At 38.5% G+C, this 16,293-nt stretch overlaps 1 protein-coding gene across 3 annotated transcripts in view; it reads right to left on the bottom strand.

The window, feature by feature from the left end:
* gramd1bb (GRAM domain containing 1Bb) overlaps positions 1-16,293 on the bottom strand; it is a 73,686-nt gene that overhangs the window by 52,366 nt on the left and 5,027 nt on the right. For 2 of the 3 annotated variants that reach the window (XM_030743927.1, XM_030743926.1), the window contains exons 2-3: positions 8,954-9,043; positions 3,917-3,943 (exon numbers count right to left, since the gene is read on the bottom strand). In XM_030743927.1, the coding sequence (XP_030599787.1) occupies positions 3,917-3,943; positions 8,954-9,043 (117 nt within the window). The remainder of the gene's footprint in view (positions 1-3,916; positions 3,944-8,953; positions 9,044-16,293) is intronic. The other variant, XM_030743928.1, reaches the window with a different exon arrangement.

A 16,293-nucleotide genomic window follows, 5' to 3' on the forward strand; every position in this document is an offset into this window, starting at 1 on the left:
CCGAAACATGCTGCAACTGCAGACCGGTAACAGAAACCAGAGCTGACCTTATGTTTGTGCATGGTGAACAGGCAGACACCATCCTGGCCTCTCTCCTGGCTCTCATGGCCTCTCTTCAATCACTCTTCCCCTGATTCGTTCTCAAAGTGTCACTTGTCCGACATGTTTTGTCATCATCGCCGAGCCTCAAAATCCCCCTCGTCCTTATCGTCTATGCAGCACATACAATGTCAGTCAAATCAGACATAATGGAGACAAAAGTGATACAGACACTTGTTAAGCCAAAATGCTGACAGAAGCCGCAGGATGTCCAGGCTGACTAGATGCCGATATCCTGACAGAAACTAAACCAGTTGCCCACGATTTCAGCTCCTGTCAAATCACTGTTTGTCCTCACATATATAATAAAATAGAAAAAAAAATAAAACCCACACACACACACTGAGTTTGCATTTTCAGTCCAAGTGTCTCACACACTCGCTTCCTACTGTATCACCTCACATCTGCTTGCAGAGCCATGGATGAGCAGTTGTACGCGGGAGGATGGGTCAAGGATGTGAGCGCACTGATTGGCTGACTGGCCATGGTGTGTGTGTGTGGGAAGGTCCCTTTGGTAGGCTCTCTGCGAACGGTTATGCTCAACGAGGGTGGTCCTTCGCCTCTTTTCCTCCTCTCTTTGCTTGATCAGCTTCTCTATTCTACTTGGCTCCCCCTTCCCTCTGTCTCCGTGCCTGCGCTAAAAGCTGCAGGCGTGCATTTATGGTCCTCAACCACCACATCACAGCATGTTTGTGAGGAACCACATCAGTGATTCAGTGACTGCATGCGCAAAATACTGAATGAATATGGAGAAGCAATAGCAGCTGTATCATGCATTCATTTCCTCTCTCAGAGATGCAACAGCTCTGGCAAAGTCAGTGACCAGAATTTACCAAAAAAACAAATTGAAACAGAACAATAAAGCAATAAAACAACAAAATCTCAGGCACTGCCATCATTATTATCATCATCATCACCATCACCATCACCATTTGGATATACTGATCACACATACAGCTTGAGATGGGTGTAGCATACCGCAGAAATTATGAGAAAACACTGAGCAGTGGAATCACATTTTTTTTTCATCAGCAAAAAATGAAATGGTCATTCTTGGTCAAATCTTTAATTTTTTCAAATTAAAAATCTCATCATATATTGAGTGAATACTTGACTGCATAGTGAAGGTCACCCAGAGCCAAACTAGCTCATTTTCAAATAGGTTGGATCCTTGCTTTTCTGAGGCTCTTTCACAAAGTAAAGAGCAAGATCAGATTATGCTGACCTCCGTCACTGGAAGCTAATGTCTCTAACCACAGACAATGATCAATAATCCAGCATTTGAGAAGGCTGAAAAGCAATGCAGGCATTAGGGTAAAGGCAGACAGGATAAGTCAGGACTTTCAGGAGAATCTCAGCAGCCGAGATATGACAGCCAGTATAAAGTCTGTCCATTATCAGTCAACCAAATCTGAGCTGATGAGAAGGCTGTTTATGGACCGGGTTTTGATTGGTTGGTTGGCTGCAGTGTAAAATCAACAACAACAACACCACCACTACAAACAACAGAAAACAAAGTCTGGTGCCTGTGATTATTAGATTAGTTACTATCCCACGTGTAAGGAAGAAAAATCTGTGTGGGTTCATTTTCAGATGGTAAAAGATGACATGCAAAAACAAACAGTGCTTATGATTTTTAACATGTATGCAGCATAAAATTAGCCACTTTGTAATGCTATGCACTTTAAAATAGGGCAACGCAGACGTTATCACATTCATAATCCCTGCAGGTTTTGCTGGTGTCATAAAAAAAGGTAGATCAATTTGTCTGTGCACTTGAAAAGTTAATATTTCAAAAGGTTCATTATTAGGGTTTTATATTTCTTTATATTTTGTATTTCTCACATTTGGGTCAAAGTGGTAACAATGGGACTTCTCACATTGTTTCTGTTGAGCTCAAACTATTTCCTGATGTCCCTGGAAAATATGTATGTAGGTAATTGCTGGGTGACCCTAATTCTTTTCATAGAACACATCAGAGCTTCTTTCTGCTCATGAAAACTGCCAGGTTTCTAATTACACTTGCATTTTATCCAGCCAAAGGGCTTTTTGCATGCATTATTTACAGGTGCTCCTATAAATAACTATTGATCTTATGCAGTCTGGCTACTTAGGAAATACTGGAAGCTGCGCTACAAGGTCTGCGAGGACAGGTTTAGGTCCTGTTGGCTGTGGGATGGGCTGTGCTCTTCCCACCGTACCCCACATATGATCAGACTGGGATTCAGGGCATTTGGAGACTGGGTCAACACCTTGAGCTCTTTGCTCTGAGTAGTTTCTGATGTGTGTTGGGACACATTGTCTTGCTGTGACAAGCTGCTGCAAAACGAAGTCTGCTTAGTGTGCAAAAATGTTTCCTTGAGTGGTGTGTAACATTCATATGAGTGCAAGGATTCAGGATTTCTCAGCGAAACATTGCACTGCAACAATACGATCAGCATTTTTTTTTAACTTCACCCATTTTTTAAAATGTGTATGTGCATCTTGATTTTAACAAATCTTTTAAATTTTTACCCATCACCCATGACCATTCAGATCTATATTTTTCTCTCAATAGTCACAGTTGCCCACCTCTGTTCTTTGCCATCCTACCCAAAGCAAAATGTATGAATCATTTTTAAAATGCAGAGGTGTGTAAGTGAATGCAGCCACAAACAAAAAAGCAGCATCTCTTAGTCCTCGGTATTAGAAAATACACCCATTGTCATTCAAAAGGTTTGTCCATCACATACAACACAACTGTGCCACCAATTTCTTTTCTTACTTTCTGTGAGTCCTGTGTCCCCACAAATTCAACAAGAATCAACTGGAAACAAATGGAAAATTAAAATATAATTCCCATCAATTTTCCCTCAGAAGGCACAACCGCTGGCTTGAAAAACATTGCACTAAATACTGGAGTACAGAGACTCCTAGTGGTTTAAACCTGGACTGGCCTGCTCGTCACCAAACCCGCATGACTGACCACTCAAAGCATACCAAACCAGACACACATACCAGATTGCACACACACACAATCACAGCATAATAACAGTTTCCATTCAGCTAAGAAAATGTGCTGCACAAACATCACTTCTCCGGACTGATCAGGGCAAGCAGCAAACACAGGCACACGTCAAAAAGCAAAGAGCTTACATGGTTCTGGCCTCACTGCAAACTGCCAATATCATTTTTCATGTAAAGTAAAAACATGCTCACTACCATGTCCAAAAGGTGGTTCTCCATATCTAGTACTGTTATTAAATGTACAGAAGTTGAGATTATAATTCAACATTAGAGAGAAGTCCTAAAGTTAGAAATGGAGAAACAGCTGCTTATATAATTCCACGTCATGCTGTGCGTCAAAGACTTCCTCTTAGCCAATCACACTCACCTTTCCAGTGTACCCCTTGGACCTTTTTGCTTCAGACCCCGCACAGTGTCTCTTGCGGCAGCACAGCTTTCACACCCCAAAGAACAAAGTGTCTGTGCCCAGAGTGTGAGTGCACAGTGCTGACCTGCCACCGGCTGGGTAGCTAAAAGACTAAAATCTCCACAACAGTGCCCAACTTACAAAGCCCTGTTTGTGTCTGATGTTGTTTGCCCAATAAATGATAACAATGGCATTCCATGGCTTGCAACTGTATTCATTGCGGGCCTCTCTAAATGTAAAGCGCATTCAGACACCTTGGTTGGCGGACAAAGGCGCGAATCTGTGTCACATGAGGGGTGGGTGGGGCTGGGCAAATGGGGTGACAAGGCCAGACCCAGTGCATAAGCTCATCAGCATACGATGCACACCCACACCTCTACGATGACAGACAGAAAGTAGACTCACCTTATTTTGTCCGCTGCACTGTCAGACCTACACAGAGGAGGAGAAAGTCAATTCAGTCACAGGCTACTGCAGTCACTGCTCATTTCTAACAACTGATAACACGTTACATCACATTATGTGGTTCTGAGATCATAAAGACATTTTTTAGAGTTTGCCATTTTCTCCTAAGCAACTACAACTCATTTTATAACAACTCATGTAAAGTATGTATTATATTCACTCATGTATGCTTGGATATTATAGTTTTACTAATTCACTAATATATGATTTAGCTGAGACAGCTGCTAGATTCTACACTCACCGACCACTTTGTTAGGTGCACCTGTTCAACTTTAAGCATGGTTAAGATGACCTGCTAAAGTTCAAACTAAGTATCAGAATGGGGAAGAAAGGTGATTTAAGTGATTTTGTGTGTTGCATGGTTGTTGGTGACAGACAGGCTGGTTTGAGTTTTTCAGAAACTGCTGATCTACTGGGATTTTCCCTGAAAAAGAGAACGGCTGCTTTGAGCTAATATTAAAGCAACAGTAGTTCAAATAACCACTTGTCACAACCAAGGAATTAGAGCAGACACCCCACGATATGATATTATCACAATAATTCACTCACAATACGATAATACAATAATAATAATAATACTTTGCCTTAAGCTGAATATGCAAAAGCTTATATTGCAATTTATGACCTTTTTCAATGGCAAATTATGCCCTACAAGTTAAACTTTGTCGATATCTGTTTTATCCAATAAGATAAAGTTATATCACTTCAGTTTTTTTTGGCTGCAAAGTTAAATTGTCAACCATACCAACACTGTCACTAAAACCCTGACATAAATGTTGCCATAGGTCTGCTACCAGTCTGCAACTGAATGGGGTCAAGTTGGCAATTACATACAATCTGTTTTTGGTAATACAGCAATTAACTGTGATAAATTGTTGAGAGTCACACATCTGCTGCTGTCTACATAGACAGAAATTCACATTTAAAAGAAATTCACATTTAATCATTACATTTGTGCTCAGCAACCTTCCTGTTCTATAGAAATATAACCAGAATACTACCAGCCGGCAGCCAGTTGAGTCGATTCCCCTCAAGTTGTGCTCATTGACTCATTCAGACTGACGGCAACATCTGTCTGCAGACAGCAATTACTTGAAAAAGTTCAACGAGCTCTCTGAGAGTGATTGCAATCAGTCCAAGTCAGACTGCAAGTGTTTGCAGAGAGGTTGCCTCTTATCAGGCGATCTGTGCAATTACTTTGCGATCAAAAGTGGTCATGAGTGAGCAACACCCTCAAGCTCTGGGCAAGCATTTAGTCACCACAAGTTGTAAGTGGTCACAGAATGTGAAATGAATTCAATATAATCTGCCCCCGATTTATTTTCTTTTTTAAATGCAAGGATGCTGCTGTTTGACCAAGTGATTAGCTTGCTCTGAATTAGGAGGACGCTTTTTCAAGCTAAGTGTGTCCAGTGTTGGATGGTTTTTCGATTGGGCTGATTTAATACAAGTTTGCTAAGCTAATGTTATCTCAGGTGCATGATATGAACTCTCTTGTTCATAGTATCCCCAGAGTATTTTAATTTATTTAATGAAATATCAATATTTGGTGTCCCTGTAGCGATACAATAAATCATCATACAAAATATTGCGATACTATGCTGCATCAATTTTTCTCCCACTCCTACAATGTATGCAAAAGAGTTCTCTGAAAGGACAACATGCTGAACTGTGAAGCAGATGGGTTACAGCAGCAGCAGAAGACCACGCTGGGTGCCACTCCTGTCAGCTAAGAAAAGGAAATTGAGGCTCCAATTCACATAGGCTCACCAAAATCGAACAGCAGAAGATTGGAAAAATGTTACCTGGTCTGATGAGTCATGCCAAAACGAAAGCATGGATCCATCCTGCCCTGTATCTACAGTTCAGGCTGGTGGGGGTGTAATGATATGGGGGATATTTTCTTGGCACACTTTGGGGCAAAGTGTGCCATGAGCATCGTTTAAATACCACAGCCTACCTCAGTATTGTTGCTGGCATGTCCATCCTTTTTGACCACATTGTGCCAATATTCCTTGTTATTATTCATATTATTATTATTATTATTATTATTATTATTATTATTATTATTACCACCTTATAATATAAAGCGCCTTGAGGCAACTGTTGTGATTTGGTGCTATATAAATAAAACTGAGTTGAATTGAACTGAATATTGTGATGGCTGCTTCCAGCAGGATAACGAGGCATATCAGAAAGTTCAGATCATCTCAAATTAGTTTCTTGAACATGACACTGTACTCAAATGGCCTCCACAGTCACCAGGTCTCAATTCAACAGAGCTCCTTTGGGATGTGGGGGTGTGATTTGCATCATGGATGTGCAGCTGACAAATCTGTGGCAAAAGGGGGTCCAAAACAGTACTAGCAACCAATTAAGTTGCTGGTGAGTGCATAATGATTTAATAATGTGTACAATTATATATCATTATGTATGAATGAAGATCCACCGTGTATGTTAATTCAATATTTAAGCATTTATAATCCAGTTATAGACACCTGGAAGCGGTTAAAAATTACATTCATTGACAAAAATGAGTGCTTACTACACTGTAGTGTTTTATACAGTAGTGGGACTATAGCTGCGGATATATTACGTATACCTGCTTAGAAGGGGTGGGGGTGGGGGTAAAGCTAAGCATCACATGATAGCCTGGTTGTTATATAAATGTATTCTCTACACTACAAATTGATCCAGTGATAGCCTGTCTCACCATGTACAAATTTTCATTCACAACCCGCAATCATGTGCTGCATCATCTTCACCGATGAGTCATGTTACACTCACTTAGCAAAGTCACATTGGGATATTACATAACACCATCTGCAGTTAAAGTGCAGGAGTTGAGCAGAAGCATCAGAGGCAAAAACATGACAATGGCAGGGAATGAACAAACTTGTCTTTGTGTCGTCATCCAAATTTCATCCTTTTCTCTCCCAAAACCTCCACGGATGCCCTGATAATCTGGCTGAGGCAGCTAAAATCCCAGCTCCTGCCACATTACTGTGTTAGCCTGCTGCCACTTCACCAGCAAATGCAGCTGCACACAGTACACCGAGCAAACTGCAGCACACCAGACAGACAGACAAACGCAGCGAGAGCAAAACAAGCCTGACTGGCACGGAGATGACAGCACAGGTGAAGTTTGAGAGAAGGCAGCCGCCGGGCAGAAATCCAGCTGTTTTTACCTGCAGAGGAGACATGACATTCCGTGCCCTCTAAAGCCGGCTACAGAACGCTGCTCTCCCTGCAGCTGCTGCAGACGCCCCTCACTAGCTATCACCAGTGCAGCAAAGAAGAGAGCAGCAAAAAATCCCATAGGTTTGACAGGTACTGTTCCTGATTTGAGTAAAAGGAGACACTGAGTGAGGAGATTGTGCGGGAGGGAGAGCCAAAAAGAGAAACACAGAGAGGAGAGGAGCACAGAGAGAAACAGTGGAGGTGTAGTGCACAGCTCTGGTAGTCTGAGCTAAAAGCAAAGACAACGAAGTGGGTGGTTATTCAGAGGCTAGACAAAGGGGATTCTTACAAATTTTCTGTTCACAATTTCTACTTTTATCAGGACATTCTTGCATCACGGCTGACTAAATCATACATCCACATGTGGACAATATCAGCAGCTATCTATAGCCAGAAACTATTTATCATCACTAGATTGTCCTCTATTTTTGGCAGACTATGATAATTTATGCTTAAGCTGTTAAGCAGTTCAATTTAGATAATTTAAAAGCATGTAAATAGCCAGATTAGAAGAATAATCCTTGACACAGTCTTGTGTTTTCTTACCTTAAGCTGTAGTTAGTAAATTTGGTGTGCAGATTTTCTTTTATTCAACAATCTGGTTAGTTTTTGCAGCGATTCAAAAAAGTCACTTAATAGCTTCTTTTCTTTATATTTAGTCAAAATCATCTGTTTTTATCTAAAGGTTATAGCAGATGAACAGATACTGAACATCAATAAACTTTGCCAGTAATCAAACGTGCAGATACAGGGAACAAACAGAGACCACACTAGAGACTTTTCATCAAATATTCTGAGAATAGGAAAACTACTATTTACCAAGGTTCTTGTTTTATTAGTATGCAAGTGTGTGTGCTGCAGCTAAGAGTTCAGTCCCCAAGTCTCTCTACTGCTTTACTATTTCTTTGCAAAGATTGCCATAAAAACTGCGGATCACATCACAGTCCAACACAACAAACGTGCATGAAAAAAGATAACAAGCTGTCTTTCCCATGGTGATAAAGAGCTAATCTCTCAACTCAAGCTGAGCTCTGGAGATGCAGAAACTATAATTGCTGTAGGAGATATTACATACGACCACTTTCAGATGATTGCTGAGTAGGTAGGACACCAGTAAAAGAGCCCTCAATGTCATTTTGCAATTCTCATGAATGTCACATCAGAAGCAAAATCAGAGTGTGGCATTTACAAGGTTATGGATGGTTCAAAAGCTTCATTTATATCCTTTTTTCACAGAATGGGGCCCCTCAGGGGAAAAAAAAAAAATGTTTTTTAATTTTTTGAATGAAGGCTTGAATGAACATTTTTATGAAAATGACGAAATGTCTAAATGCAGAGCCACATCCAAGCCCTTTGCCACACCAATAACATAGACCAAAGACTGCCCTCTGCTGGAGAATATATGCAATGAGCTGACACACTGTACGTGAAATTACATTGACTTCATTGCTATTTCGCTTTAATGACTGTATCAGGTATACACACAAAACATAGTATATGTGCCCTGACTTTAGCTTACAGCATCACAATTACTCAAATAATAAATAAAGTCCTCACAGAGTGACTAATATACATAACTTCCTGGATTTAACCTTCTTCTTCTTATGTATTTCTTATTTATTTATTTTTAATCAAATCACAGCTTTGATTTTGTTTGTCAAAAGTGGTCCTTCATGAGCGTAAAAAGAGTCTCATACAAAGGCAAACACGTATAGCAATGACACACATGGTGCTTACCTCTCCTCTCGGATTAATGGAGTCAAGAAGCGAGTGCCTTCATCTTCATGGCTACTCTGCAGGCTGCTTTGCTGACTGCTTTGCTGGCTGCTGTAAAGAAATCAGGTTGACAGTCAGTATAGCACAATATGAACAAACCTTAATGTAATTAAGATAGAGAAGTTTTCTAAATGCATTTATTTTTGGTGTGTTTAGGTTTATGTCTATAGCCTTATATATATATATATATATATATATATATATATATATATATATATATATATATATATATATATATATATATATATATATATATATATATATATATATATACACACACACACACACATACACATATACAAATAAAGGCTATAGACACAAACCTATTTACTGGTATTATAATAATAATTTTCAGATTTTCCATCTGTCATCTACAGCCCTGCTCAGCAAAAATGTAATGCCTTATTGCTTTTTTATTAAACATGTTACTGCTGAGCCTGTCATCAGCTGTCAAAAATGTTGCAAAGTAAATGTCGAAGATAAATTTCAACTCTCATACTGCCAGCATGCAAAATATGTCAACTGCATTTTTTTTTTAGGGGTATGCTCATGCACATATTTAGTGCTAACACTAGAGGGGGACATATGACATAGGCTATGCAAAAAATAAGATTTCAGATAAGAAAGAGGGTTACAGAAATAGAGAAAAACATCCATTCACCATAAACAAAGCTATAACACAAACAATGCACAAGCTCAAGTTTATACTCAGTTACTTTCCATTTAATTGTGAGTATAACTGTTTTGCACGATATTTAATTAACATCACAGAGGGTTTTTTTTTTTTCTGTCTGAGCACGATTTCCCCATTTCAAGATTCTGCGGTTATTCTCATCCACGCTTTGACATTTAAGAATAAAGCCAGTCTGTTGGGGAAAAAAGGTCTTCATTAATTCACACTCTTAACTCTGCAGGATGCCTTGACCTATTTCCTAAAGCAAGCTATGAGCTGTCCAAGCCTGGAGGAGCTGCTTGGATGTATGAAAAATTCAGATTTTGGGAGGCTGAGATTATTTTGGTAAACTCTTGATGCACTTTGAAAATACTTTTTCCAAGTTTTGGTGGTCTGTATAGCTCTATTCATACTTTTAAGCTCCTACTATTAATAATATATACAGGACCAGTTAAACACACTGTTTGACTGGTACTGGTACTACTACTACTACAACAACTGGTACTGCTTCCATGACTACTAACATGTATCAACACAAACAGGATCATATTACACCACTTTCCTCACAAGTATATTTTGTTAAAAAACAAACAGCAAAAACAATAAACACATCAAAATGATCTTTGTCTGTAAAGATGCTGCTTTTCTGGTACAAAAAAAGTTACGAGACTCTTTCAGCTGACGGAGCATGCCACTCAAAGGATCATTTTTTGAAACTCCACATCGTCTCGCCTAGTTTATTTCCTCCCTCCTCCACTGCAACAGTGTGTCAGCAAGCTGTTCACTCAAGACTCAGACATACTGTATGTGCTCTAATCAGATGTGTTTATTCTGGTGTATGCATCTGTTTAGACTTGCATCGCCGTCCTTCAGAGCATGCTCATTTTAAATGACAAGAACAGAATGTAGACATGGAATGGGCCTAAATGGAATTATTCATTGTGCATACAGAATTAGTGCAATATGCCCTACATGTAACAAAATATAGACAATTTTGAGAGAGTGTTTGCCATGACTCTCTTTCTTTCTTCATCTAGAAGGCACAGTAACCTCAAGGACAACAAAGCTTGAGCCACATTTATATATCATAATGCATTTCTTTATCTTTAAATATTAAGCAGTGACTGGTGTACATACAGTAGGCTATAAAATGTTAACAATTCTGGAACATTACTTTTTTATCTACTATTTTATTTACTTTCTCCCCATTTTTTTTTTTTAACAGTTTCAAGATAACAAAAAAAGGAAAATGGCCAGTTGCAAAGGCTTGAGCACCCTGCATGGTCAGTACTTACTAACAGGCCATCTGTTAAGTAACTCAGTTTATAAACACATTTTATAGCCAGCTAAATTCTTTCAGTTCTTGTCTGGGGGGGGTCATTTACTCTTCCAGTAAAGGAAGAAAGGATTCTAGTTCTGTGACGACCTTCAGCTTTCCTGCCTGAAGAAAGTCCTGACAAAAGCTCAGCTTACACTTCTGATCCTGATTTCAAAGCCATCCCCCCTTCTAGCCTGCTGTTGTTCACTCTGGTCACAAAGTTCAATTTTAATCTCATCAGTGCCCAAGACTTGATTCCACGCATCAGGCCTGTCTAGATATTCATTTGCAAACTTCTGGCACTTAAGTAAACATATTTTTCAGGTATTTCTGTGGGTGATGCAGCACAGCAGATCGTAAAGGCCTTATGCAGTCAAACTGTTAAAAAAAAAAATCAGTTCAGTTCAGTTCAATTTTATTTATATAGCGCCAAATCATAACAACAGTCGCCTCAAGGCGAAAGGACTTGCTCTTCTAACAATCCTTTTTGACATGTACGAAGAGTACTCTCTCAAAGTATATCTGTACCTTCCAGAAGTCAACTTGTCCCCCAGTGTTCTTGTTAACTATGATTTTTAAATCACATTATGAACTGTGGAACTGCCTATCTGACAAGACTCTGCCATCTTCTTTCTCCTGCTTAATGAGAAGCAATTATTTAAACTTCCAGACCTTGTTAAGCCACTAACTCTCTTATGCTCCAGCCGCACATACTGAGTTTCCACACTGGGAGCGGTAAAGGAAATGAGGATGGATTATTCTTATCACCACTTCTACTGGCTTTGGTCTGCTGTCATCTCCACAATGTTTTCATAAACCAAAACATATACTACAGATGATAGGCAGCTGTTTAAAGGTTCCCCAAGTCAGAGCATTTGTAAAGGTTTGAAATCACCTGGACTTTCCAATGAGTGTGAACGAGCCAGAGCACTAACAAGCTCCAAGGCCAAAACCTTTGTAAACAGTATAGGAGAGCTCAAACCACTTTGGCCACTCAGAGTTTTGGAATCTGCACGATCCTCTTTTTCTTCTTCTACTCTAAAACTGTAGAAAGATGATTTTAACTTTGCCACATTAAACTACTCAAATTACCTCAAACATTGACCAAACTAGCCACTGTACACCACAAAGTATGAGAATTTACCCTGGTTTGATATGTAATCAGAAGCACTAATATGTTCACTCTTTAACTCATTTTCTGAGCAGCATAAAAGTTCTTATTAAAATAATGACAGCAGAAGCACGATCATCATTTTCATGTTTCTTCCACTGCAATTAAACCAACTGAAGAACAGCAGACTTCAAGCACTCTGATTTCTTTTGTTTTTGTATTCCTCTGCAGCTTTATGAAATGTTCAATGTCTGAAATATTTATGTTCAGACCAAGTGGAAGGAGTAAAACCAGGTAAAAAAAAAAAAAAAAAAATTCTGAAAACTGTTCTGCTCTTATCAGGCAGCAAAACAACAGATTCCACTGTGTCTCATAAGATTCCTCTGTTCTTTGAAACACTATCTTAGACACGCAGAGATACACATAGGCCCACATGCACACCCTTAAAGTGTGCACACTGAATGTTTCGTAGAACACAAGACACGAGTAAGATTAGAATGACAAGATTAAGATGACACGGTATCACATGTCAATATAGTGACAAGTGATAAGAACACTTGGGCTGGACAAAGAATGAGTTCTTAAGGTTTTACTTAGAGGCGATAAATTCAGAATTAAATAATGAAACTGTCTCATGATTTTAGCCTTCATCACAAAAGATTTAAATATTTAGAGCAATCGGATGAAGGGAAAACTGAATCACCTTCCAGGTCAGTGATGAAGAGCTGAGGTTGTATAACAAAGAATCCATTCTTTAAAGAATTCTAGATAAGCTACGAAGCAGTCAGACTCAAAGGAGCCAATAGCACTCTATGCCAGTTAATTTTTTTTTAGAAATGGAAGACATCATAGCAGTGCTGATGCACTGCACTACGCACAAAACATCTGACTTACATATCAATAAAATATTATTGAGTAATTCCAGTTTTTCCATGCAGGGAAGACCAAGTTAACATTCACACAGCACAAGATCTCTTTATGAGGTAACAAGCATCTGGTTATCTATAAAAGTTCTGCCAAGGTTGTAAATTAACTGGGAAATTAAAGCTGGTTTTGAGTCACAAAGCCAGAGTACAAACAGCTGAGTGCACAACATTAACAAATAACCAGTTCTACTGCCATCTTATACGTAAAAGCCAACATAGCAGTGCCAATGCACCACACTGTGTAAAATTGTAAAATAGAAGTGTAAAATTTCCCATTATATCTCAAAAAATATTCTTGAGTACTTACAATATTTCTAAACACTTCCAGAACAGAAGAGATTTAGATTTAGAAACCCACAAACATCTGGCTATAAATATCGTTACCCTCCTAAAATAATGGGCATTTTTTTAATTGAAAATTTCATTTTTACCTAAATCATCATATTTTCAATATTTGGTTCTGTTTCTTGTGTTTTCTGAAAAACCTGGAAAAAATGCTTTTTTTTTTTTTTTTTTTTTTAAAAAGGAGGGTGACAATATGAAAAACTCCACATTTGTGTACTAACTGGGAAGTTAAATAAAGTAAAGTAAGTAAAGCTAATAAAGTAACATGAGGCTGAGTGGAACTTAAACATTTTTGGACATATTTGATTTAATAATTTGCTTTAAAAAGTTAAGGATTCATTATATTTCATTATTATATTCTTCGTGGCAATCCTTCAAATATTGTAGTTGATAGACATTTATATGAATGTTAACACTATGGAAGAAAAGTCAGAGAATAACCAAAGCCATTAATAACTGTTGTATACTCTATGGACCATGAATACTGATGCAATATTTAAGGGAAATTTGTCCTATGGTTGTTGGCACACAGACTGATAAAATCCTATAGTGAAGGGACCCAATAACTGAGACTTTTAGGGACATTTTACTGGCATGGTTTAGCTTCCACTTGTCCCCTTACAGGAAAGGGTCACTGCAAATCAATACAAAGTAGTTCTGAGTGATGAAAATTTTCTGCACTGTTGGGAATGGTTTTTCCAGGAAGACAGTTCCCCCAGTTTCATGGTTTGATGAAAATAAAAATTATGTAAAACCTATTCTGTATGTTTTGCATATTTTGCAGTCATCAGAACCCAACCCAATTTAACACCAACAGGAAATACTGGACTGGCTTTTTAGACAGCACTCTCCATAACCACCATTAATAAAACAAAAACAAATGAGAGAAAACTACCTGCATTCTATCTGAAGGCCACCAGATGGCGATAGTTGCGGTTGCAAAAAGACTTCCGGTCCTACTGAGGTTTTGCAGACATGTGATCATTAACCAAATGACTTTAACTTGTCCACCATTTTGGATGTGTGACAATCATGCTGACAATGTAGGCTCAAATGAATAAAGCTCCAGTCATGTAGGCCTAGAGAATGGCCAGTGACCATCTGGCAACCACTGGTCATCAGGGAAAAATTAGTATTCCCAATCACTTCCAAGTGGTTGCTGAAGGTTGATGGCAGTTGCAGGGACAAACGATTATTACTAAGTCACGCAGGTCTACAGACAAATCAGTGACCCCCTGGCAAATACCTGTTGCTAGGGAAAACATGTATTCCTCAACCAGTTGGCAAAAAAACCCTCCTTGTGATTGCTTTGGGCAGTCGTATTTTAAATGGAAGTCATGTCTACAAACACTGCAGCTGTAGTGAAACTGTGATAAGTGTGTCGAAAAAGGAAAATAGAGAAGGTTCGCCTTCAAAGTAAAAGTTGGGCCTAAGCGCTGCAGCCAACAAAAGGTGCAACTTTTACTTTGAAGTTAAACCTTCTCCATTTCTGGTTTATGTTGCACTTTTTAAAGTTTTACTACTGCTGGTAGTTAATGAACATTTGTAAACAAACATGAAAAAGTACAGGCAACCGAGGCAATTGGCTAGCAACCAAAGCAATCCCCAGGCGGTTTTTGGTGCAGCACCTTCATTGCAACTAATTTCCTCCAGCAAGAGCCAGAAACTTCAGGGAACCATTGCCAACCTATTGGGAAATACACATTTTCCCCTAGCAACTGGTGCTTATATGACATCCAACATGACAGACATCTCTTGAGCTTTTGGGCTTAACATTCAGAGCCCATGTCAGTACAGAACGGACAGTCACATACTAGCTGTGAGAACACAATGTGCAGAACAGAACACACTGTCTTGCAACTTTACAACCTGCTTGTTCTGCTTCAGCATTAATAAAGACAAACATTAACATCTGAATTATTTATGCCACTCTCACACAGTCTTAAACCAGTTTTTTTTTTTTTAAACACGTAATAGATGTAGTTGTACAATGGAGAACACTGAGGAGCCATGTCAGCTTTATGCCACAGTACATTATTAAGCTGAATGCTTCAAACTTAAGTTCAGATTACACCTCAGGAAGAAGTAGAGCTTCTATCAAGATGTGCTTGATAATGACTATTTCACACTCAAGGATTATGTGGTAGTTATGCACCTCTGGAGAGTGCCTTCAATTCAGAGATAACACACTGATGTAATGAAGAATGAAGAATGATCCTATTCCTGTCTGCCATCTGTTACCAGTGATAAGTGGTCTCTGAAAATACAGCAAAGACAGACATCAAAACACAAGGAGAAGAGATATTATTATTATTATTATTATTATTATTATTATAATAGATATTATCAGAGCTTTTCCTTCTAGCTTGACATGGTTTGGAGGGAGAAAATAGTATTGCTGAACTAGAACAACCACCTTGCATACCTTGTATTTGAAGAACAACATCTTATATTCCTTTGCCAACCAGACAGTTAAGATTCATCTCAGTCCAGGCCTATATAATAAGTAATGAAGACAATAAAGAAATCTAATAGCTGGCAGACAAAGACAAGTGTCACCAATTCAGTGTTTGATTAAAATACAGTCACAATCTCCTTTTCTTTTCCTGTGAGTAATAACAAAAAAATGTGTTTTTGCAGAACATTATCATGCCAAAGCGAAGTTGACTTTTGAGTATCTGTTTTTCTACTTGAGTAAAGTAGTAGTAGTAGTACTTTTGCCACCTCTACTATATTTATCTGACCTGTGAGCAAAGTTTAAAAGATTTACATCTCAAAAGGCTAGCAATGTTTCCTGCTCAAACTGACAAACATAATAAATACTTAACTCAGATTTATAGCCAAATTCAAACATACATATGCTCAATTTTTTAAATGTTTTACTTGGAGTTTAAAAAAAAAAAAAAAAAATCAAATAATCAGACACTA

This window comes from Archocentrus centrarchus, chromosome 13, assembly GCF_007364275.1.
Source record: "Archocentrus centrarchus isolate MPI-CPG fArcCen1 chromosome 13, fArcCen1, whole genome shotgun sequence".
NCBI lineage: Eukaryota > Metazoa > Chordata > Actinopteri > Cichliformes > Cichlidae > Archocentrus > Archocentrus centrarchus.